The 25517-nt window shown below is 50.7% G+C and overlaps 1 protein-coding gene across 11 annotated transcripts in view; it reads left to right on the top strand.

Annotated features, from left to right (window-relative positions):
* Positions 1-25517, top strand: part of SGSM1 (small G protein signaling modulator 1) — a 94621-nt gene that overhangs the window by 37201 nt on the left and 31903 nt on the right. For 7 of the 11 annotated variants that reach the window (XR_007145791.1, XR_007145790.1, XM_047827586.1 and 4 more), the window contains 11 exons: positions 2329-2396; positions 2677-2822; positions 2956-3087; positions 7602-7726; positions 12814-12881; positions 14072-14235; positions 14649-14781; positions 19134-19298; positions 21191-21329; positions 22744-22808; positions 25063-25208. Coding sequence is in view for 9 of the 11 variants with exons in the window: in XM_047827586.1 (XP_047683542.1) it covers positions 2329-2396; positions 2677-2822; positions 2956-3087; positions 7602-7726; positions 12814-12881; positions 14072-14235; positions 14649-14781; positions 19134-19298; positions 21191-21329; positions 22744-22808; positions 25063-25208 (1351 nt within the window). In the remaining 2 variants the exon portion in view is untranslated. The remainder of the gene's footprint in view (positions 1-2328; positions 2397-2676; positions 2823-2955; positions 3088-7601; positions 7727-12813; positions 12882-14071; positions 14236-14648; positions 14782-19133; positions 19299-21190; positions 21330-22743; positions 22809-25062; positions 25209-25517) is intronic. The other 4 variants (XM_047827587.1, XM_047827588.1, XM_047827590.1 and 1 more) reach the window with 4 other exon arrangements.

The raw sequence follows: 25517 nt of genomic DNA, 5'->3' as shown, positions 1-25517 counted from the left end.
CAGAGTCCTTCCTCTCACGAACCTCACATAGTTGCAGGGAAAACAGGAAAATAGTAATTGTGGTAATATGTGGTGAGTATTCCAAGTCAGGTGGGTGGTGTTTAACTTCCTCTGGGTGGTCAGGAAAAGAATCATGGAAGACATGGCAGTTAATCATCAGTTTGAAGGGCACGTAGGCATTAACCCAGTGAAGTGGGTAGGGAAAAGAGTGTTCCCAGCCAAGGGAATAGCAGGTGCAAAGGCCAGGAGGCAGGAGACAAATTGGAAGAAATCCAGGCTCTGGAGTGCAATTAATCTCTTCACCTTCTAGTAAAATGTGATACGTCTCTGCCCCGTGCCCTCGCATGGGTGCGGGCCTCCGGAGCTAATGCCTTTGGCATATGACCTTGTGTTTTCTGCTGAATGAGTCGGTAGAAGGAATCAGTAATTTATTTGAGCAGCAATGCCAAACTATCTCTTTATTTTTTTTTGTCTAAACTTTTTATTTTTTTGATTCGCATAGAAGTTGTAACATTAGCGCAAAGAGTTCTTGCCTGCCCTCAGTGATCACATCCTACATAACCATAGTACAAATACCAAAACAGGAAATTGACATTGGTACAATACTGTTAACTAAACTACATGCTTTATTTGAATTTCACTAGTCTTTACGTACACTCATTTTTTTCTGTCTAGTTCTATGGAATTTTAGCATAGTTAAATTCAGTATAAATACATATATGTATTATTTAATTAAATGTATTATTTAACTATTTAATAAAAATTACATATGTATATGTATTATACTCATAGTATAAATACAGTCTATAATTCTGTATAACCAACACCACAGTCACGACACAGAACTGTTCCAGTGAAACCTACCACCCCAAAGAAGCTCCCTCGAGCTACCCTCGATGGTCACATCTTGCCCCCAGTCCCACCTGCTAGTTTTTAAGGTACTCTTTCCAAGGTTTATGATCATGCAACGGTGCTGGTTTTCAGCATAGAGACTGAGTGGCAGAGTGGAAAGTGTCTTGAAGTTTTACCTTCAGATCTGACACCAAAATGGATAAACTTGCTGCTGAGAATGCACAGAGCATGTCCGTTCGGCTTCAGCCAATATCCTGGTGGACAGAAGATTCCTCTGGGGTCAAATTATAGTGATGTTGCCACCCCTTAGCAAGAACTCCCTGGTGTCAGAGTCTGTGCTGTTGCTGTAAAAGCAGGTCAATATTTAATCCTCCCAACAGCCTGGGCAGGTGAGTTCTGTCATTCTTGTCATTTTATAGCTGAGGACACTAAAGCTCAGAGAGGGTAGTCGTCACATGCCCAGGGACACACAGTGAGAGTGGGAGTGGCCGACCTGGGCTCCCACTCAGTCTGCCTCGCTGCAGATCCTGTGTTCTTAGACCCCTGCTGTAGGATGGGAACACCCAAGCCGGCTGGGTATAGCTTGCATCCACCTGCTGTGTGGCCTCCAAGAAGTCACTTACCCTCTCTGAGCCTGACATCCCTTGGGAAGGTAGAACAAGGTCCTTTCCAACTCTAAAATTCGGTTCCTAGCTAGCAGGAGTTTGCAGAGAATTAGGAGGCACTACACAACAACTCAAACAAAGAAGCAAAACCCAAAAACACTCAGCACAAACATTGTCTTGCCCATATGACAAGTTATTTTGAAGAGCCAGAAGCCAGGGGGCGCTTGCGAGCACGTCAGGCCAGCGTCATCCACATAGTTATCCACGCAGGAAGTCCTGTTAATACAGCTTTTCCGTACACACCACAGCTAAAAAGCCTTTTATTGCCTCAATAACATTAGGAGAGCAGACATCATCTGAGCTCCCAAGCCACTTGGCGCCTGAAATGGAAGATGTGATAGAAGCTGATAGAAGCAGCCAGAAGCAGCCTTCTAATTACTATTCCCGTTACTCTCATTAAGACTGTATCACAGCCATGTATTAAGCAGTTACGTGCCAAGCATGGTACTAAGTGCCCACATCTGTTGTCTCTTTCAAAAGTCCCTTTTTTTTTTAAATTTAAGTAAGCTTCACACCCAGCATGGAGCTCAACGTGAGGCGTGAACTCACGACCCTGAGATCAAGACCTGAGCTGAGATCAAGAGTCAGACACTTAACTGAACCATGCAGGTGCCCCTCTAAAGTCCTTCTGATGGCCCTAGGATATATGTTTTTATTACCCCCATTTTACAGATGGGACATTTGAGGCTTACAGCGTTAACTGGGTAACAAGAGGGAGGCTGTTCAGTCTGTTCTTAAGCATCAGGTCAGTGTCAATTGTGCGCCCTCTGCTGGTTACCATCCAGACCTGCCTGTCCTTTTCTCTTACTAGTAAATACTATGAGAAGGAAGCCCTCCTGATGGACCCGGTGGATGGCCCCATCCTTGCGTCTTTGTTGGGTAAGTGGTCCAGGGCTCTGAGCTTCATCTGGATCTCTGATGTTGGCTCACTAGTGCACTTCCTAAGGGCCTCTCTCGTTTCCCTCTAGCCTTCTCCATCAAAACTTACGTGTTCCCTGGCTCTTGCTCTCAGGGTCTTGTGCTGGACTCTCCTTAGCAGGACCCTGGGGCATACTCACTGGCTGGAGGGGAGAGGCAGTGAAGGTGGTGGCCCATCCGGGGGTAGACAGGAGGGTAGATTTTCAGGGCTATGGATTCCCAGTCCCTGTATGCTCCACAGTGGGGCCCTGTGCCCTGGAGTACACCAAGATGAAGACTGCCGATCACTTCTGGACTGACCCCTCGGCCGACGAGCTTGTCCAGAGGCACCGCATCCACAGCTCGCACCTGCGGCAGGACTCACCCACCAAGCGTCCAGCCCTCTGTGTGAGTAGGGGTGGACTCTGGGGCCCTGGGAGGGAGTTGGGCTGAGTGCCAGACTTGGTGTGGAGGTGGAGAATGGAGTGGGACATTGAGGGTCACCACAGGCCTCACCCTCCACTTCTCCTCACCCTGCCAGATCCAGAAGAGACATTCAAGTGGCAGCATGGACGACCGACCATCCCTTTCTGCCCGTGACTATGTTGAGTCCCTGCACCAGAACTCCCGGGCCACGCTCCTCTATGGCAAGAACAACGTTCTGGTTCAGCCGGTGAGAGATATCTGGGACCCAGATCTTCCACAGGGGTTCTGGCTTCCGGTTATACAGGAGGAGTTCCCTCTGGTTCCAGGCTGCTCATCCATTCATCCATCCATCTATCCACATCTCCATCTCTCCATCCATTCATCCATATGACAACATTTGCTTCTATCCATCCATCCATCCATCCATTCACCTACCTACCTATCTTTACTTCTACCCATCCATCCATCCATCTACCCACCTATCCATCCATCTTCCTACCCAGGTTTTCATCCATCCATCCATCCATCCATCTTTACATCCACCCACCCACCCATCTTCCTACCCGTGTTTACTTCCATCCATCTAACTACCCATCTATCCATCTATCCATCCATCCATCCATCCATCAATCCACCTACCCATCCATCCATCTTCCTACCCATGTTTACTTCCATCCATCCATCCATCCACCCACCTACCTGTCTTTACTTCTATCCATCCATCCATCCATCCATCCATCCATCCATGCACCCACCCATCCATCCATCTTCCTACCCATGTTTACTTCCATCCATCCAACTACCCATCCATCCATCTATCCATCCACCCATCCATCCATCCATGCATCTTCCTACCCATGTTTTCATTCATCCATCCATCCATCCATCCATCCATCCATCCATCCATCCATCTTTATATCCATCCACTCATCCATCCATCCATCCACCCATCCATCCATCCATCCACCCATCCATCCATCTTCCTACCCATGTTTACTTCCATCCATCCATCTACCCATCCATCCATTTATCCATCCACCCATCCATCCATCCATCCACCCATCCATCCATCTTCCTACCCATGTTTACTTCCATCCACCCACCCATCCATTCATCCATCCTTTTTTTACATCATCCATCCATCCATCCACTCATCTTTACATCCATCCACGCATCCATCCACCCATCCATCCATCTTCCTACCCATGTTTACTTCCACCTACCCATCCATCCATCCACCCATCTTTACCTGCATCCATCCATTTGTCCATCCATCTATTTAATTATCCATTTATTTTCCAGTCCATCTCTCCACCCACCTGTCCACCTAGCTGTCCATCCATCCATTCTCTTTTGTTGTCACTCACTCATTCAGCAAGTATTTATACTGAGCTTTCCTTGTGCTGGATGCTTGGGATATCAGGATAAATATCTTCATGGTTGAGATATTTTTTAAATGTTTATTTTTGAGAGAGAACATGCATGGGGGAGGGGCAGAAAGAGAAGGACAAAGGATCCAAAGTGAGCTTCACCCTGATAGCAGAGAGCCCAATGCGGAGTCGAACTCACGAGTTGTGAGATCTCAACCTGAACTGAAGTCAGACGCTCAACCAACTGAACCACCCCGACGCCCCCTTCACAGTTGATATTTATGGAGTGCTTTCTTTGTGTCAAGCACCATGATAAGTGCTTTTAACTGTATTAACTCATTTAAAGCTCCCAGCAACTATTTGATGCAAGTAGTGTCATCCAAGATGATAACGCTGAGATGTGCACATGGGGGAATAAGTGGCAGAGTCATACTTTGAATTCAGGCTGCCTGATGTGGGAGTTGAATCATTTATCAATCACCTCTAGGCCTGGCTGGTGCAAGCCCCAGAGATGGGTGGTGAGCCAGGCACACGAAACCCCTACCCTCATGGAGTAGATACCCCTCTGCCTTTCCCTTCCTGAGACTGTGTGGATCAGTGTGGTGTTTGGGCTCAGCTGGGAGGAAGCAGAGGAAGCTGCCAGTCGCTCTAGCTCTGTGGTCGTAGTTGTGATCACGGGGTGACGCGAGCGAGTCACTTCTCCCTGTGAGCCTTAATGTCCACATCACAATGGGTACAAGATCCTATCTCCTCAGATCTAAGAAGCTATGGATTTAAGATGCTCCATTTTTAAACATAACCATCAGGAAGTAAAAAAACGATACTAAGTTCTAGAAGATGTTTTCTCATTACTTGGAAATTTTATTTGACACTTTTTGAAAGAGTTCTTTGAGCTCTTTGATTTGGATAAAAGAAGTTTTTTTTTTTTTTTTTTTTTTAGGGGTGCCTGGGTGACTCAGGTGGTTGAGTGTCCGACTCTGGATTTTGGCTCAGGTCATGATCTTGTGGTCTGTGGGATCAAGCCCTGCATCAGGCTCTAGGCTGGCAGTGTAGAGCCTGCTTGGGATTCTGTCTCTCCCTCTCTCTCTCTGCCCCCTCCCAGCTCACTCTCTCTCTCTCGAAGTAAATAAATAAACTTAAAAAAAAAAGTAAAAGAGTTTTCTTTTAAATCATACATTGCTTTTTTAACTATGCATAAGGGAACTTATAACTGACATTCATTAGTTAAGACAGTCCTAAAATTTCTTCACATTTCAGGGTTTAATTTTCTATATCAGTTTTTGACTTAGAGTCATCACTGCTTGTATTTTTCTAGTAAATACTGTTTTCTTTTTTTTTCTTTGTGAGAGAGAGAGAGAGCATGTGCACTTGCACACACACACACACACACACACACACAGAGAGAGAGAGAGAGAGAGAGAGAGAGAGAGAGAGAGAATCCCAAGGAGGCTCCGTGCCCAGCACAGAGCCCAATGTGCAGCTTGATCCCATGACCCTGGGATCGTGACCTGAGCCGAAATCAAGAGTCAGACACTTAACTGAACTGAGCCACCCAAGCACCCCCAAATACTGTTTACTGTTCCATCCAAAGAAGGGGTCAACACACTATAACCCATGGGCCCAACGCAGCACTCCACCTGTTTTTGCAAATAAAGTTTTATTGTAACAGAGCCATGCCCATTACCTATCGTGTATGGCTGCTTTCATGCTGTAACGGCAGAGTTGAGTGGTCGCACCTGAGTCTGTATGTCTCACAGAACCAAAATTACTCCCTGTCTGACCCTTTATACAAAAAGCTTGCTGACCTCTGATCAGGAGTGTAGGAGGCCCAGCGTTTCTCACAAGTGCATGTCCTTGGTTGTTGCTCTGCAAGGCCATCTGGAATTGTGGGCATGGCTGTAGTGGTGAATGTGTCTCCTCTGCCAATATCAAATCAGTGCTCTACTGCTCTGCTGCCCGTGTTTCCGCATACACAAAAACTTTTGAAGTCGAAGATGACTCACCGTCTAATTTTTCTGAAGACGTTTAAAATAGCACCTGTTCTCCGCATGTGAAGTAACAACTAGGAACAACTAGGACCGAGTTTGCAGGAGGTCAGGCAATGACCACTGTGTCACGATGGTGAGATGCCACCTGCTGTAAGATACATCCACACTTCAGGTACAGGAAAACATGGAAAACGTTCATGACCCAGGGCAGCAGTGCTCCGTCATGAGGCTGCAGGCATGAGTGGCTAACTTGAGACAGTGTGGGTAAAGCTGAGACATGCTAGGTGCTCGGTAAATGTTGGCTGTCCATCTCCACATGTTGTTGAGGTGAATTTGCGTCCTTTATTTGTGAGGCTTGGAGAGACCACCCCCTCCGCCACACCCCACCTGGGATAAAGCAGAGGGAGCCGCTGAGAAGTTCTGCAGGCTCATGGGGAACACAGAGGGTCAGGCTGCTGGGCAGTGAGTATGGTGTGGGTGTTTGGAGGAGGAGATTCAGGATAACGTCTGTGGTTGGGGCATAGAACTCGGCTGCCCTCTTGTTCTCCCTTAAGACTGGCCAAAATGATGCCAGATAAATGACTCCTGTCAAGGAGAGGGTGGTGTTGGGGCGCCTGGGTGGCTCCGTCAGGTGAGCGTCTGACTTGATTCCAGCTCAGGTCATGATCTCATGGTTTGTGAGCTCAAGCCCTGCGTTGGGCTCTGCGCTGGCAGCACGGAGCCTGCCGGGGATTCTCTCTCTCCCTCTCCTTCTCCCCTTCTTCCCTCTCTCTCTCTCTCACACACAATAAATAAATAAGACATTTATTTATTTATTTTAATTTTTTATGTCTTTATTTTATCTTGAGAGGCAGAGTACAAGCGGGGGCAGGGGCAGAGAGAGAGAGGGAGACACAGAATCTGAAGCAGGCTCCAGGCTCCGAGCTGTCGGCACAGAGCCTGACGTGGGGCTCGAACTCATGGACCGTGAGATCACGAACTGAACCGAAGTCCAATGCGCAACCGACTGAGCCACCCAAGCACCCCTAAAACATTGTTTTAAAAAGGAGAGCGTGGTATTAAAGAGGGATAGAGCCCCTTCCTGATTCTAAAGAGTCCCCGGCTCTGCCCTTGCAGCAGGGCTTCCTGGACCTTGGTTGGGGGGTGGGTGGGAGTGTGAAAGTGCAGGGGGGCAGCTCTCAGAGGTGCATCTCTAGAACCCATCCTGGGTGGTTGGCTGCAGACTGCTTTGCTTAGCATGGCCCCCTGGAAGGAGGTACAGGATCTTCCAAATGGTCGTAGCCTTGGAGGGCATGACCCAACCCCTTGGATCTGGTTATGCCTCCTTGAGTCAGATGGCCCAGGGCCTATGACCACTGTGACTCTGGCACTTTGACCAAGCCTATGCCCTCCTCTCTCTGCAGAGGGATGATATGGAGGCCGTGCCAGGGTACCTGTCTCTACACCAGACAGCTGACGTCATGACCTTGAAATGGACGCCTAACCAGCTGATGAACGGGTCGATGGGGGACATGGACTATGAGAAGAGGTAGGGCGCCGGGTCCTTCTCCCCCTTTGGCACAGGGAAGTGTGTGCTCTGTCCTTTGTGTCCTGCCCCGGCCCGCTGTTCTGTCTGGTTGTTGCGGCCACTTGGGCCAGCCCCCCTGCAGCTATGGCCTTATGGGTAACTCATTAGGAGGATCTGGAGACCAACTAGAAGAATCTTAGAATGTAATACGGGAATTAGGCAGGCCCTGGTCAAACACCACCCAGAGGGAGAAATCTTAACTAAGAGCTTGGGAGCCTGCAAATGGCAAATATTCCCCATCTGCTGCCGTCCTTCCCATCACTCCGTAAAGGAGGAAAGCTGGAGGTGTTGCTTGGTGGCCATCTGGTCCAGGGTTGTGTCTCCTGTGACCTTGGGATTTTCAAGACTCAGCAAAGGCTTTGGAGTCACACGCCGAAGACACACGGAAACCAAGGGTCCCCTGCTACAATCGTGTGTGTTCCCGCACAATTAGGGACGGCCCTAGGAGGAGCCCAAACAAAGGGAAGGCTCAACCTGATTATTTCAGCTTGAGGAGTCTTGGCAGCTTTATATAAAATAAGGGCTCCTTCAAGGAACATAACCAGAACACTGTTCTTGTGTTGTTTCATGTTAAGCTTCAGTGTGAGTAACACGAGGCCTGGGTGTGATTAATGCCATTCTCTAAGCCACTTCCTGTGCAGAGGTGGCCATCTGTCTTCAGAGACAGTCAGTGGGAGGTAGAGTTGGTTCTAGGCTGAGCCATATAATTCAGCTCTAGCTAGACTCCAGAGTTTCTGATCAAGAAGCCCTCACCGAGGAACAACGTGGGACCCAGGAGATGCCCTTGGCCTGGGGCATTATTTCCACGCACTCGTCTTAAACCTCAGGCCTTCCGCAACCCCTCCCAGCTGAATCTGGATCACATGGAACCCTGAACCTCCTTCGTAGCATTCATAGAATCGCGGACACGTAATAAATCTGTGCCTATTTGTATATCAGCTGTTGCTTCTAGACTTCAGTTCCGTGAAGGCAAGCACCTGTCTTACTCATGTCTTCTCTTTGGCAACTGCCACAGATCCTAGCACAAAGTAGGTGCTTAGATAATCTCTGTGAAGCAAAGCAGGGAAGTTACCGGATTCATTCATCAGATCTGAACAGAGCACCCGCTACATGCCAGGCACTGTGCTAGATACAAGAAACATAGCAGATGAACAGAAGGAGAGGAAAATCTTTACCCTCTCGGAGCTTCCACTGTATTTACCTTACACTGAAGGAGACCACAATAAAACAGGTGTATGGATAAGTATACGTTTTAGGCCCAAGTGCTTGCTTGGTTCTCATCCTGCTGGAAGATTTGGGGTGTGTCTGTCTTTCCCTGTCTCTGGGCTTCAGTCTCCCCTTCTATCAAATGAGAGGCCTGGACAACATGATCTTCCCAGAACTCAAAGGGTTTGCAGGGGCTCTCCATACACAGAAGTGTCTTCTGTCAAATAGCACAACCCAAAGGCCCTGTTTGCTATTTGGACTTACACCAGGATTGTTTGGGCAAAAACCTTTTTGTTTTTAATTTTTTTAAACTTTTATTCATTTTTAAGATACAGAGAGAGACAGAGTGTGAAGGGGAGGGGCAGAGCGAGGGAGACACAGAATCTAAAGTAGGCTTTAGGCTCTGAGGTGTCAGCCCAGAGCCCGATGCAGGGCTCAAACCCATGAACCATGAGATCATGACCTGAGCTGAAGTTGGAGGTTTAACTGACTGGGCCACCAAGGTGCCCCAACTTTGTTTTTAACTTTTTTTTTAATGTTTATTCATTTCTGAGAAACAGAGTGTGAACAGGGGAGGGGCCGAGAGAGAGGGAGACACAGAATCTGAAGCAGGCTCCAGGCTCCAAGCCAATGCAGGGCTCGAACCCACGAACAGTGAGATCATGACCTGAGCCGAAGTTGGACGCTTAACCTACTGAGCCACCCAGGCACCCCTGGGCAGAAAACTATTTTTTCTTTAATTTAAAAAAAAAATTTTTTTTTACATTTAGTTATTTTTGATAGAGACAGAGCACAAGCGGGGGAGGGGCAGAGAGAGAAGGAGACACAGAATCTGAAGCAGGCTCCAGGCTCCGAGCTGTCAGCACAGAGCCCGACGCAGGGCTCGAACTCACAAACCGCGAGATCATGACTTGAGCTGAAGTCGGACGCTTAACCGACTGAGCCACCCAGGTGCCCCTGGGCAGAAAACTTTTAATGTTGATATTTTGGAGAGGCATTGAGCCAAATGATTGCCAAGTACTCCCACCCCTCCTCCAGCTCAGATCAGTGGGACTCCATCTTTCATCATTATCTTTTCCTCTGAGAACAGGCATAGCATAGGCGCATCAATATTTACTTCCAACTGAGCCTGTACTTCCCAGGTCACTACTGAGGGGGCTAGAAACTTCCCCAGCCTTGGGTTCTCAACCCCCATCTATCCAGTGAGAGAGAAAAAGCTAAGGGTCAGAAACATGGTGGTTAGCCTATAGGATGTGGAGGTGCCCGGGGACTCTGGCATCTCTTTGGGGACCAAGAGACAACAAAGATGAGGGGTATGGTCCTTGTCTGAGGAGCTTCAGTACCTCTTCTCTTGTCCCAGCCAGCGCCCCCTTGTGTACAACCAGGGTCATAACTCCCCAGCTAGGTTTCCTCATGTCCATGAGGAAATATCACCAAAGAGTGGCTATTTGGGCTCTGGAGTCAGGCTGGACTTGGCTCAGATCTCAGCCCTGCTGTGTGGAACAGCTGAAACCCCCATACCCTGCTGATGGCCCAACCACTTGACAATCTAGTTTGGAAGTGTTTTCGGACCTACCCTTACCACGTGACCCAGCAGTTCTGGTCTAGGAAGTTGTTAAAACCTGTCAAATGAAATCAAAAGCTCAGCTCTTGCTCCTTCCCAGTTGAGCGATCTTGGACAACTTCGCCTTCCTGAACCTCAGTTTGTTCATCCGGTGTGAAATGGGGATGTGGTCATGGAACCTCCGAATAGGTGTACAGGAAGGAGTCGATGAGAAAATGCACGTAATGCCCTTAGTAGGGAGACTGGAACCCAGAAAGGCCTCTCAGTCATGGGACTGTTGGTGTTAAGTTTACACAGATCCAGAGGGACTGTGGCCACAGAGATCCTCTTTGCTGGTGTGTGGTGGTAGCTGGAAAGTTGTTTTGTCTACTGGGCACCCTAGGGTATTCACCATTCACTATGAATATTCTCGGAGCATCTTGCAGAAGTAAAGAAAACCCAGTCGCTGTCCAGTTCAGCACCTCTTGGGGGAGACAGGAGAAAACAGGCAACCGCAACCTGTATGATGGGTGCAATGTGGAAGCCCAGGGAAGGACCTTCTGGCCAAGACTCGCCCATGAGGGACTCAGCAGAGGCTGCTCAGAGGCTCTGAAAATGTTTGTGCACTCAGCTGCCCTCCAAGGATGTTCGCTCCATGGACCCTGGCGAGGCTGACTCTGGTACAGATAGACCAGTGCAGGAAGGTCCCTTAGAAAGCTTCTGTTCCAACTTCCTCATGTTGCAGCTAAGGAAACTGAGGCCCAGAGAGGAGAAAGGACTGAGTCAGTATAATTGGTAAAGTGGGATTTGAAGTTTGACCTTGAAGCCTGTGTTGGTTCAGGTCCTCCAAGAAGCAGACCCAGACAGAATTAGACATGCAGCAGAGACTTAACGTGAGCGGAATCTGTGAAGGATGAAAGGGAAAAGCAGGAAGAGGCAGGCAGAATATTCAGAAGCTGGTTGACCCCTGTGAATGGGGAGGGGAAAGAAGGAAGAGAGAGTCTTATATGCTGCAGTTCTTAGCATGTTCAGCCAGCTCAGTTGGGAGCCCCTGGGCTAAAGTTGACCATCAGAGGAGCCCCCCCATCCCGCAGGAATAGGCCTACACTGGCACCCCCATGTGCCCGGGCCTGCTTGAGAGCTGCCCAAGAGAAGCATGGTCTTGGCACAAACATGACGGTGGATCAGGAGAGGTGGCCTCTGAAGCTGTTGGTCAGCTCTGGTCCCCACAGAAAGATCTGAAGGACACCCAAGCAGTGCATTCCCCTGACTGCCACAAAGCCCCAGTTCCTGTGAGCCCCACCTCCATGGTGTTCTGAGGGGAAAAGTGATCTGTTTCAATATAGCAGTAGGCTTTGATCTGAAAAGGGAAAGCATAAAGTATGTAAGCACAGAGACCATGAGCCAAGTACTTTTTTCTGTATCAGCATTGTGTTGAGCCCTTCAAATATGTGATTCCATTTAACTGTCACAGCCACACTGTGTGGTGGGTAATTATCATCCCCCATTTTACAGAGGAGGAAACTGAGGCCCATAGAAGCCTTCACATCACACTGCTGGGACCTATGGGGTCAAAGCTGTTGAGTGGCTCTTCTAACCCCTCGGATGCATGGTGGTTTGGCGTTGGGGTCTGAGTCAAGATACTTAGATACCTGTGACAGAAAACTAAACTCAAGTGGACTTGGGCATTGAGCCGAAAAATTCTGGACAGTGGCTTCAGGCATGGGTGGATCCAGGGACTCAAATGATGGGGGCCTGAACTCTCCATCTCTTGGTTCTGCTTTCCTGACTGTCGACTCCATCGTCAGGCAGGCTTTTTCTTGCCATGGTTCCCTATGTTTCCAGACTTTTATCATCTCTGCTCCTACTCTCCTAGCAGAAAGGAGCATCCTTTTCCCAGTTTATTCTAACATAAATCCAACAACTGAGTCTCATTCATTCTGCTTGGGTCATGGGGCCATCCCTGAACCAATCACTGTGGCTGGAACAGTAGAATGTGCGGATCGGCCAGGCCTGGATCAGATGGCTATTCCTGGAATCCTGGCATAGAGGGTGGGTGGAGTCAGCCTCAGCCACATGGATGGGGGCAAGGGAAGTGTGTTCCTCAGAAAATTGGGGTGCTGGGACCAGAAGAAGGCGAGGTAGATTTTGGGAAGTCTTGAATACAGATGTTGGGGACAGATGGGTCCTAGTGAAAAGGGTTCAGGAGCCCATGGGTGTGGTCTTCTGGCCTCATGGGCCCTTCCCCATGATGAAGTGAGCAGGCATCCTGTGGAACTAACCATCCCTCCCCTTCCAGCGTCTACTGGGACTATGCTATGACCATCCGCCTGGAGGAGATTGTATACCTGCACTGCCACCAGCAAGGTAGGGACTATTGGGGGAGCACGGGGTGGGGGTGTTCCTTCTGGCTCCCCTGCCTGCTCCCACCTCCTCATTACCTGTGCAGCCTCAAACAAGTGATTTCACCTCTCTGAGACTCAGTTTCCCCATCTGTGAAATGGAATCACCACAGCACCTAGTCATGGCATTGTTGTAAAGATCAAATGACATAGGTTCAGGACTTAGCATTAAACCCACGGTGTTAGCTGCTGACACTTAATGGAGCGCTTGTGATGTGCCAAGCAGGGCTCTAAACAGGTTGGCACAAAGTCACACAGCCTGTAAGCTCCAGAGTTTGGACTCAAGCCCGGAGCTCAAAGAAGGTACACTCAGAACAAGCAGAGGGCTATCCTGTTGTAGAAAGCAAGGGATCTGGACTCTACCAAGGCATGTCACATTAATCTTATTTAAAACCTTTTTAATGTTTATTTATTTTTTGAGGGGTGGGTGCAGAGAGAGAGAAGGAGACACAGAATCCAAAGCAGGCTCCAGGCTCTGAGCTGTCAGCACAGAGCCCGATGCAGGGCTTGAAGTCATGAACCATGAGATCATGCCCTGAGCCAAAGTCGGACACTTAACCACCTGAGCCACCCAGCTACCCCACATTAAGCTTATTCAATGGGTTCAGATCCAGACTCTACTGTGCGACCCAGAGCAAGTCATGTACCCTCTCTGAGCCTTAGTTTCATCATTTATAAAATAGGCAATAATAGATAGACCTCACAGAGCTATTTTGGGTATTCCAATAACACACTGCCTTTCATGTGCTGTGCTTATATACAGTAAGTGCTCAATACATGCTAGCAAGTCACTACTGCCCTGAGAAGGGGTAGGTCTGAAAGCCTCCATACAAAAATAGGTCAGGTTGATGCATAGAGGGTACTTGAGGGACATGGGGTGTTTCCCCTTGGTGGGTGATTTCAGAGGGGGCGACCACATTCTTCTGGACCGTATCCCATAGTTCCCAGTCTGCAGCAGTGGCCGGTGGGATGGGAGGGGCTCTGGGGAGGTAAAAACTTCCCCTGACCTTCTGCCCAGGCCTTTCCCAGAGCCTTGGAGCAGGTCCACGGGTCTGGCTTGGCATGCCCAGGGCGATGTGTTTGCCGGGAGGACCCCCATCCCATGCCCCATAGTGACTTTCTGCCGGGTCTCCTCTGGCTGGGTCGCGGTGGCAGTGGACAGCGGTGGGACAGTGGTGTTGGTCAGCCAGGACGGGATCCAGAGGCCGCCGTTCCGCTTCCCCAAGGGGGGGCACCTCCTGCAGTTCCTCTCGTGCCTGGAAAATGGGCTGCTCCCTCACGGGCAGCTGGACCCTCCACTCTGGTCTCAGCGGGGGAAGGTGAGTGACCGTGGGGGCCCCAGGGAGGCTGGGATGGGGGCGGGGGTCAGACGTGGGGAGTGGTCATTCTTTTTTTTTTTTTTAATTTTTTTAATGTTTATTTATTTTTGAGAGAGAGTGTGAGCAAAGGAGGGACAGAGAGAGAGGGGGACAGAAGATCCAAAGCGGGCCCTGCGCGGATAGCAGCAAGCCTGATGTGGGGCTCAAACTCACCAACTGCATGATCATGACCTGAGCCAAAGTCAGATGGTCAACTGACTGAGCCACCCAGGCGCCCCAGGGTGGTCGTTCTTGCCCATGACTCCTTACCTGGCTTTGTGGGCTCATGCACACCCCACTGAGACCCTCAGACCATGCACAGACTGTGGGGACAGATGTATCCCAAGGGCTATGCATTGGGATTGTGCTTTCAGGGCAAAGTATTTCCCAAACTGCGCAAGCGAAGCCCTCAGGGTTCTGCCGAGTCCACGTCTTCAGACAAGGAAGATGACGAGGCCACAGATTACGTGTTCAGGATCATCTATCCCGGCATGCAGTCTGAATTCGGTAAGCTTCCCAGTCTCTGGGCCCCCGAGATCTAACCCGTTAGCTGAACATGAAAATAACTCCAGGTGTTTGGGGCTTGTGGACAGGTGGTCTGGGTTCTGGGGCCAGCGGAGGCGGGGGGGATTTGAAACCAGGAAGTTAGTATCTCGGTTTCCCCCCAGTGAGAACCACGTACTACTGAGCTTAATAAAGGTAAACCTGGAGCAGGAATTACCACGGGGTAGTGAGTGGGCTCTGGAATCCTGGTTGAATTGGGGCAAGTCACTTCACCCTTCTGTGCCTTGGTCTCCTTATCTGTAAGATGGGGACATTAACATAGCACCTGCATCATCGGGCCCTTGTGGGGACTAAATTAGAGAAGTCCCTTGGCACAGAACACGTCCATGCTAGCTGCTGTTATGTGGTTGTTGGTATTTTATTTCACTCTACTGTTGTCAGGATTCAGTGAGATAATGAGGTGATCAATGTAAAGTCCGTGGAATCAAGTCTCGCACACAGTAGGGCTTCAATACATGATGGTCAAAAACAGCAAAGGCGGGAAGCAAAGCACCAGGCCCTGGCACACGAGACGCTAATATATGTCTGCCACTTGGGACAGTGACTGCCGTGACATAGATGCTTGGTTCGTGGAGACTGTTACCATTAAGGTCGTCTTTACCACGGAGGTGTTATTTGGATCAAATGAACTGATATTTGGAAAGTTCTCAGAGGCCTGGCTTTTATTTTATTTTATTTTATTTTATTTTATTTTATTTTATTAAAATTTTAGTGTTTATTTATTTATTTATTGACAGATTGAGAGAGAGAGAGAGAGAGAGAGAGAGAGAGAGAGGGAGAGGGAGGGAGGGAGCTGGGGAGGGGCAGAGAGGGAAAGAGAGAATCCCAACCAGGCTCTGAGCTCTCAGTGCAGAGCCTGATGCAGGGCTCGAACTCAAGAACCGTGAAATCAGCACCTGAGCTGAAACCAAGAGTCGGATGTTCAACCTACTGAGCCACCAAGGTGCCCCAGAGTCCCAGCATTTATTAAGCACCATGTGGATGTCTTGTTTCAGCAACTCAGTATTAAGCTGTAGGTGCTTTCTGTCAACCCCGTTTTATTTTACCCTTGGTGGTCCTGTTGTTCCATTTGATGGATAATGGCTCTGAGCCTACCTTTGCTATCGTGCCGGGTCGCTTCACGCTCTGGCTTTTGTCCACCGCTCAGTGGGATCTGGGGATGTGGGGCAGGCTTGGTGGTAATGTCTTATATTGCTCAGGTTGGTTTCTCATCTTCACCCATATATTCATTCCTTCATGGTCAGTTAGGACCAAAGCCTGGTGTTTCTGCATCACTAGGAGCCTGAGAGTGTCCTGAAGTGTTCATTACTACATCCGTTCCTACCCCGGTTCTGGGTCTGGAGCCGTCCCAGCCTGTCAGTGGTACCAGGCTCATACAGCACCCCCAAGAGCCGAATGATCAGAGGGGCCAGATGCCCCCTGTCTGCCTTCCCGGGAAGCCCTGTCTCTGCTCCCCAGAGAGGCTCATCCAACATATAGTTTGTAGGCTCTGCTGGGAGCCAGGCTGGGTGCCGGAGGTCTTACTTGCTTGGGAAGTGTCCATGTTAGCGTGTTGGGGCTCTCCGTGTGCCAGCAGAACAGACGCTGGCAGTGCCCACCCACACCCCTCCTTGCGGGCTCTCCTGTCGACTCCCATCCTAGTGTCTCTCTGCCTGAGGGTCCCTTCTGCCTGTGGGTGGGGGTGGGGTAGAGGTGTCCAGGAACCAGGATCCTCCCTGGAGCAGCCTTCAGCCAACGACTGGCAGGAATTAGTGTATAAATGCCCCGGCTCCCTCACCCCCCACCCCGGTAAGAAAGCTCTGACATGCGTGTCTGCATGTCTCCCAGAGCGCCCCCTCCCCGCCAGGAGATCAAGCACCAGTTGCCCATAGTGGTAACCTGAGCGGTAACCAGCCCTTTGCTCTGCCTTCTCGTGTCACTTCGCCTACCCATGCTTCTTGGAAACATCTCCCAGATAGACTCCCGGCACTTGAATTCTCATCTGCCCGTGAGGAAACCCCAGTGAACTCAGTTTATTTAGATCAAAGCTTCTCACTCATAGCGCTGCCGATGTTGTAGATGGAATAATTCTTGGGGCGGGGGGGGGGTGTCATGTGCCCTGTAGGATGTTGAGTGCCATCCCTGGTCTCCCGCTACTAATGGCCAAGCAGCAAATCTGCCCCCTCCCCCACCACCAAGCTGTGACAACCGGAAATGTCCCCAGACGTTGCTGAGTGTCATCTGGGAGCAAAAGGGCCCTTGGCTGAGTAAAGCACACATCATTGCATTCACCTCTCCGCCACTGCAGCATGGCCAAGTGACTTGCCCTCTCCAGGCCTCATTTCCTTGTCTGTAGAATGGGGAGGCATTCTACAGACCCTCCCCACCCAGGGTCATATTCTGAGGAGTCAGTGTGATGATGTATCAGGCACCTAACACAATGCTAATCCTCACCACGGCCCTCCTAGGCAGGTGCCACTGTCTTCACCATCGCCTACTTTTCAGAAGAGGAAGCTGAAGCGCAGAAAGGTTAAGAAACTGGTCCAGAGCCACACAGCTAATCTTTGGCGTGGTTGGGATTTGAACCCAGGTGTCCTGGCTCCAGAGCTTGTACCTCTCACAACCACTCCATGCAGATTGTTTTTGACCAGGATCGGTTGACACTGTGGTTTCACCCCCTTCATGCCCAAGCTCAGTCAGATTCAGCCCACGTGGAAATGGTGCCCCCTGCTTGGTTGATTTTCTCAGGGGCCTGAGCCCCAGAGCTATGGTTTTCACCTTTGAGGACAATGAAGTCCTTTCTAAAGAAGTGCCTAAATCAGAAATGGGCAGACTCCTTCCTGTGGTCCAAATTCGGCCCACTGCCTGTTTTTGTAAATAAAGTTTTATTGGAACACAGTCACACGCATTCACAGACAGTGTGTCCATGGCTGCTTTCACACCACAGCAGCAGAGTGAGATCATTGTAACCAAGACTGTAGGCCCACAATGCCAAAAATATTTACATGTCTGGCCCTCTGTAGAAAAAGTTTGCAGATGCCTGCCTTCAATAATAAGGGAGAAGAGTTTTGCCCTGTGGGCAGGATGATGTGGCCATAGATGGTTCTAAACCCCCTTTCAGTGTCTTCTTGCCTCCGTCTCGTGGTCCTTGTGCACAGAGGAGGCAGAGACCAGTTCTGAAATATTGAGCCCGTTTCAGAGTCAGAAGAGGGCCTTTCCATTCTCCTGTGTTGCTGAGACTGTCTATGCCATCTGTGATGGCAGGCGTGAGCCACGCATGCCTCCCGAGCGCTTGAAATGCATCTAGTTCGGATGGAGCTGTGCCTTAAGTGTCAAATACACACTGCATCCTGAAGACTTACAACAACCGACAGAAATATAAAATGTCTTCTCAGTAATTTTATATCGATTACACGTTAAAATGGTAACATTACAGATATACTGAGTTAAACAGAAGTTATTGTTGAAATTGATTTCATCTGGTCCCCCCCCTTTAGTGCAGCTTCTAGAAACTTCTGAAGTAAGCATGTGGCTCAGGTTGGATTCCTGTTGAACAGAGCTGGTCTAGGGCAGGGTTTCTCAGCCTCGGCACTGTTGATATTTTGGGCTGAATAATTGTGTGTTTGGTGGGGTGGGGGTGGGGGGTCTGATGCATTATCCCTGTCGTCTACCCACTAGATAGATGCCAGCAGCATCTAGCAAATTCCCAGGTCGTGACAACCCAAAATGTCTCCAGACGTCGCCAGATGGCCTCAAGGTGCCAAAATTGCCCCAGTGGACAGCTGCTGGTCTAGAGCAAGGGTGGTGTCGGGGGAATGTCGGTTGAGAGACTATTGAATAGGCTCTCGGGGTCTGACACCCTGGGTTGGAATCCCAGCCCCACCGTTTGTTAGCTGGACGGTCTTGGGCATGCTGCTTCCATGCTCCGTGACTCAGTTCCCGAATCTGCAAAAGAGGATAGTGGTAGTACTTGCACTCAGTAGGTGAAAGCTGTTGGCGGAAAGAGAGGGGACCTCAGTCAGAAAGGAATGTTACGCCAGTTACCACCCGCTGGGGCTGGGGCTCATTCTGAGCCTCAGTTTCCCCTTCTGCAGAATGGGAGAAGAGAGGCCTCCCTCACGGGGCGATTGAGGATGATAGGGCAATCCTGTGCCTGCACAGCAGCCAGCACATAGTAGGCACTTTATAAACACAGAGCCGTGTGGAGCAGGGCAGGGGAGAGGTTCAGCCCTGAGGAATTGGCTCTTCGCCTGTGTCAGTGTTCTGCCCACCGCGGACATTCCGTTTCACTGGTGCTTTCTGTTTTGTGTCTCAAGTTGCTCCCGACCGCTTGGGCAGCACTCCCCCAGTCTCCGTGAGCCTTGCCTGGACGGTGGTTCCTGCCGGCCGGTCGGTGCTAGTGGTGGCCAAGGGCAGTCAGTGGGCGCGAGCCAGATGGGACGCCACCTTCCCCATGCCGGGTCTGAAGCAGCATCCCCCCAGTAACGTCCGGGCTACTCCCACCCTGGGGCTGGGTGCCGGCCACCTCTGCCATGTTGTCATTTGAGTCTTGGTCCCAACGAGGGAAGCGGGAGACAGACCGATGCCCTCACGCTGTCCAGCCTCCCCGGTGCGGGAGTCAGGGGTTCCATGGTGAAGGGATCCATTGGTGATGCCTGTGGAGTGCGAGGGGCTGGGGTGCAGGCAGCCTTGCCACAGCTTGCTGAAATCGATCAGGGAAGCAGAGAACTGGGGACACTTTTCTAGAACATTTTACAGGGGCTCACTGTGCTTTCTTGGCCAGCTCATCTGTGAGTCAGCTTGGGGCAAGAGCTTTCTATGTGACATTGTGAAGACAGCTTTCTATACTGTCAGTGGGTAGGGCTGGGCCCTGTCGGCTACTGAGCGCTGATGACAAGTAGCGTGGGCTCGGCAACCATTCCCCTCCCCCCGACCTTGCAGCCCAAGCGAAGAGGCCAGGGATTACCAGTCATCCTTGAGGAGGCGTGGCTGGTGGGTCGATGTGAACCCTTCTTAATCTCCTAGGCAAACTAGGGCCCACAGGCCGGAGCCAGCCTCATTTTGTGCAGCCCATGAGCTAAGAATGGTTTCCACATATTTTTATTAATCGATAAAAATCAAAAGAGTAATATTTGTGATGTGAAAATGATCTGAAATTCAGGTTTCAATGTCCATAAATAAAGTTTTATTGGAACATACCCGGGCTCATGTCTTTGCATCTTGAGCATGGCTATTTTTGCATTCTGAAGGCAGAGTTGAGTGACTGTGATCACAGCCAAATGGTTCATAATCCCTAAAATGTTGACTGCCTGGTCCTTGACGGAAAATGTTTACCGAGCCCTGTCCTTGAGAAAATAATATTTTTGCACCTGTCTGGAGCTGTCACGAAGCCAGGAAATTAACGACAGAAATTGTAACGCATGTCGTGTTGGTCCTGCAGCCCCACAGATGCCACGGTTTCCATGGAGCTGGGAAAGGAGGCAGTGAGGGAAAATCTAAGTGCTGTATCCTGGGAGCACTTGATCAGGACTCTCCAATATCCAAGTGTTAGGAGATCAGTCATGCTCTCTTGGTTCTCGAATGTGGCTGCTGTTATCAAAATTGTTTTTGATATACAGACTTAAGGGCTCTCTCTCTAGCAGGTTTTAAATCAGTAGATCGGGGTGGGACACTGGCATGTGGCTTTTCAGCAAGCGTGATGCTGGGTGGCGGTCGCCAGCCTGCTTGAGACCCGTTGATGGAACAGCTGTATGGCTCAGGCTGATGGACAGTGCAGACAACCTCATCAGCAGGGCCTCCGCTGGGTCCCTTGCCTTTGGGTGCCCTGCCTCATCTGTTGAGTTAGGCTCCCTTCTGCCTCCCCGCTAGAGATTCTCTCTCCCAGAGAGTCTACCCCAGGGGACTCAGGATCATCAGCCTTGCCCAGAAACCCCCAGCAGGCCCCTCTTCCTTCTTGTCAGTCTCCTATAAGGACAGCTGAATGACAACATGGTGAGGCTTGGCCTCCTGCTGTGGCACTGGGTCTATTTTCTTGGCTCTTGGCGTGTGCTCTCTCTCTCTCTCTCTCTCTCTCTGTCTCTCTTTCTATCCTCACTCTCCCCCCCACCCCGCCTTCTTCCTTTTTCTTCCTTTCTTTACTTCCCATCTGGTAAGGGCCCCAAATCTTGCTGGTGGCTTTCATTGGATCAGGTGGGCTCAAAGGCCATTATCTGGGTCAGATAATGATTGGGGTCGCTGTTTCTGGCTGTCACATTCAGAGTCTTTCCCTATCCCTGTGCTGGCCTAGGGGCGAGCTGCTTGCTTCGGGGTAAGGTTTCCGTGACCCACATAGATTTAAATGGGGCTCTTGCCCCATCCCTTCTATCCACCACAGCCCCCCAGGACCTGATGGATGTCTCCGTGAGCAACCTACCACCCTTATGGCAACCCAGCCCCCGGAAATCCTCCTGCTCATCCTGTTCACAGAGTGGCTCCGCCGATGGTGGCTCAACCAATGGCTGCAACCATGAGAGGTATGAGGGGCTTACGCCATGGGTCGAGGAAATGGAAAGATTTGCAGAAGATTTGTAGGCACCTGTTTGTTGCCCAGCGCTGAATTCAGAGGAGGGATGTAGGCTACGGAATCACTCAGGTCTGGGTCAAAGGCTAGCCTTGTGAAGTCCTAGCTAGCGGAGCTTCCTTACATGCATCGGTCAGGATAAACAAGGTTATGTTGCAGTAACAAACAGTCCTGCTATCTCAGTGGCTTCTTACAGCAAAGGCTTATTTATCATGCGTACTATGTGTCTGTCCTGGGTCAGCTCGGGGCTCTGCTTGCTGCCCATTAGAGGGCCCGGTGACACCAAATATTACTTAATGCCAAGCACACATGCCTCAGTTTGCTCCTCCACAGAATGGGGATACAAATGCCTGGTAACCTGAGCAAGTCTGCACCCGACCAACCTGAGGGTACAGTGAGGGTTATTTTCGTGTTTAATGCCTCCCTGCGTGTAACTGGAGGACATTAACCATGCCTCCTTCCTGTCTCCCTGGGTTTTGCTGGGTGGCCCCCAGGAGGTCCTGAGAAAAATATGCAACTATTCCTCCATCCTGTTCTCTGCAAGCACGCACAATACTCCCTTCAGCAGTCCTCGATTTCCCCAACACTGCTGGGGCCTTACTCCCCTCTCCTCTTGCAGCCAAAACAGCCCCAAAACCCCCCCATGCAAGGAGGAGCTCTGAGGCATCACCTCTGCAATCAGCCAGACTCTGAATCGCAGTTTGGCTCAGTTTGGTTCAGCTGGGCCACTTGAGAAGTCAGAACTCTTGGTGCAAGTCACTGAAAAACCACTTCAGACTAGTTCAAATACGAAAGGAAATCGCAACAGGATGGAGAAGTCCAGAGGCGTGGTGACTTCAGGCATGGTTGGCTCCAAATGCTCAAAACAGAAATCTCTCTGTTTCTTCAACTCTTGCCTCTGGTTGCCTCTGTGGTGGTTTCATTCTCAGGCAGGCCTTTCCTATGGAGTGGCAAGAATGGATCCCAGCAGCCACTATCCTATATCCCTCTGGCTTAGGAGCTTGAACAGAGAAAAATGGGTCTGTTTCCCTGTAGTTCCAACAAAAGTCTCAGGGCTCATTCTCATTGGCTCAGGTTGGATCACGTGACCACCTCTTATTCAAGGACTGTGATTCCAACCTGAGTCAGGTACTGGGTAGAATCAGCCTCATCCAAACCGCAGGTCCAGAGTGTTGGGGAAGCAGTGACCCCAAAGACTAGGGGAAGTGGCAATGATGCTGTATGGGTAGAAATAATAGTTCCCCCGCCTCCAGTCCCCTTAACTGACTGGTTTTAATCTGCTCCCTACAGGCAATAAGCTGTGCTTCCCCAGGGAACCTGGGCTCTGTGTGGTCTTTCCTAAGTGTCGTCTTTTCCTCCACCTGCAGGGCTCCCCTGAAGCTCCTCTGTGACAATATGAAGTACCAGATCCTTTCCAGAGCCTTCTATGGATGTGCGTATTGGCTTTACTTGCCATTGTGGTCTCTGGGGGCATTTATCAAATGCCTGTTGTATGTCAGCAGTGTGAGGGGAAGGTGCCTGGCTCTGGCACGTGAACCTCTGCTCCCCTATTTCCCAAATGTGTCTGTTTTTAGCATAGGTACATGCACTTCTCTGAGCCTCATCTAGAGATTGAGGATAAATTGTGTCTGTAGGTGCTGAGGGGGGACAGCAAACAACGGGGCTTCTCAGTGGCAGGGGTCTGGTTAGTCACCATCGCATCCCCAGTGCCCACCTTAGAGGGCTTGTTTTCAGGATTAAATGAGAAGCATGTATAGAGCCCCTAACACCTAGCAGGACACGTCCTAGGTGCTCAATAAAAGTCGGTTCCCCTCACCTGTGTGCAGAAGAGTCAGGTGGTCTGATCCCTTTCCACGGAGTTAAAAATGAAAATTTAAATACAGGCATTCCGATGGTTTCTGTTTAACAAATGAGGAAACTAAGGCACAGGGAGGCAAGGTAACTTGTCCAAGGTCACACTGCTAATACATGACACAGCCAGAGCTCAAGCCTAACCCACTGACCACAAAGCCTGATTTTTTTTGTTTTTCATTCTGCTGTGATTCTTAGCACATTTTATTTCCCCAGCCTCCCAGCCTAGATGGGGGAGATAAAACACGTATTTTCAGGGATTCCAGAAAAGTGTTACTATGTCCTGCATGGCCTGCGGAACAGCAGCTCAGGCCATGTCCCCCCGCGCCTGGAGAGGCAGGGAGAACGTGAGCTCTCAGGATCAAGGTTTTTGCCTGTTCTGTTATCACCCATCCCCAGTGCCTGATGCAGGGCCTGGCTGGGAGCCAGGGGAGCGTGGACACATGTTTATGGAACCCAAATGGAAAAGCTTCCTGGAGAAAGGGTCGAGGGTCAAGATGGATCTTGAACAATGTTGTCGCGTGCCATGGCTCATCCCTGATGGTGGTTGAGAGCCCAAGTTCTGGCGCTGGGCAGCTGGGGTTCAGATTCCATCTCTGCACTTCCCGGTGATGTGACCTGGGCAGGTGACACGAGCAGTCTGTGCCTCAGTTTCTTCATCTGTAAGATGGAGAAGATAGGAGTACTGTTGTTGTGAGAATTTAATGAGTTGCATTATGGGAGCTCTGGCAGCTCCCTGGCACGTAGTGTATGCATGTGTCAGTGTTAGCCATCTCCTCCTCCCCTTCCTCCCCCTCCCCCCTGCCCCTCCTTCCCCTCCCCCTCCTCCCCTCATTTCTCCCCTCCCTCCCTTCCTCCTCCTTCCTCCCCTCCCCTCCCTTCCTCCTCCTCCCCCCCCTCCTCCTCCCTCCCCTCCCTCTCCTCCTCCCCCTCTTTCTCCTCCTTTCTCCCCTCCCTCTCCTCCTCCCCCCTCCTCCTCCTTCCTCCCCTCCCTCTCCTCCTCCCCTTCCTCCTCCCTCTCCTCCCCCTCCTCCTGCCTCTCTTCACCCTCCTCCCCCTCCTTCCCCTCTTTCTAATCCTTCTCCTCCTCCTCCTCTTCCTCCTCCTCCTCCTCCTCCTCCTCCTCCTCCTCCTTCTCCTCCTCATTGCTGGGAGGGGCGAGTCCTCAGGCTCCAGAAAGCCCAGGGTCCTCTCCAGGAGTTGATAGGGGACAGCCAAAGGGAGGGGGCATGGTCAGAGCAAACACAAGCTGTCATTTGCTGAGTGCCTCCTGTGTACCAGGCACTGTGCCCTCCAGGTGCCCAGGGTGGAGCGGACGAAGGGTGGCAGGTTGGCAGGCATTCGGTGAGAGTGCGGGGCCATCTTTGAAAGCAAACCAGGCACATCTCCCAGGGCCTTCTTTATCTAGCTGCACTGTGAACAAGAGCTGCCCACCTCTGCCATTCTCTTTCTCTCTTGCTACGGATCGGAGGCACCCAGAGGCCTGGAGAGCATGTGGAGTCCCTGCCTCCTTCCTGCCTGCCCCTTGTCTGCCTCCTGCCCATGGATTAAATGCCTTGGCTTCCGAGTAGAGGAGGTAATGGCACCCTGGCCTGGGCTGAGAAAGGTGACCGACTTCCCTAGGCTCACAGAACTATTAAGCAGTCAAGCCAGCAAGTGACTCCACCCCTCCGAGCCTTGCCTTCCTCATCTGGAAGAGAAGGATGATGGGACTTTCTGCGTCATGAGGGTTTACTAGGATTGCAGGGTGGGGAAGCGCTTTGAGATCCATGAGACAAGGCAAGGCAGGCTGGATGGTGGATGATGGCACTTTCCCTCCCTCCTTCCCTCGCCAGGGCTTGCCTACTGCAGACACCTGTCCACTGTGAGGACCCACCTGTCAGCCCTGGTCAATCACATGATCGTGTCTCCAGACTTGCCCTGTGATGCCGGACATGGGCTGACGGCCAGGATCTGGGAGCAGTACCTTCAGGACAGCACAGTAAGGCTTGGCCTGGCTCTGCCTGCAGTGGGGCAGAGCCCTTGGGGGGACCGTCTTGTCATCTGAGCAATGAACCCACCTGCTTGCAGGGACTCAAGGTGGCTGTGACACCTTAGGGGTGGTCTGCATACCCCACCTGAAGGCCCCGCCCTTCTTGAGAGTGCTAAAACCCACGGCCCCCTTCTGCCCATGGGTGTGAGGATCCAGGAGGCTGGAGCGTGCACGTCCTCTCCTAGAAGGAGTAAAGAATCTGTCACCAAGGATTTATTAAGCATCACACGTATGCACAGTGCTGCACGAGGTGCAGTA

The sequence above is a fragment of the Prionailurus viverrinus genome, chromosome D3 (genome assembly GCF_022837055.1).
Source record: "Prionailurus viverrinus isolate Anna chromosome D3, UM_Priviv_1.0, whole genome shotgun sequence".
Taxonomy (NCBI): Eukaryota; Metazoa; Chordata; class Mammalia; order Carnivora; family Felidae; genus Prionailurus; species Prionailurus viverrinus.
Note: the sequence above shows the minus strand (reverse complement) of the source record. Positions and strands in the feature narration are given on the sequence as shown.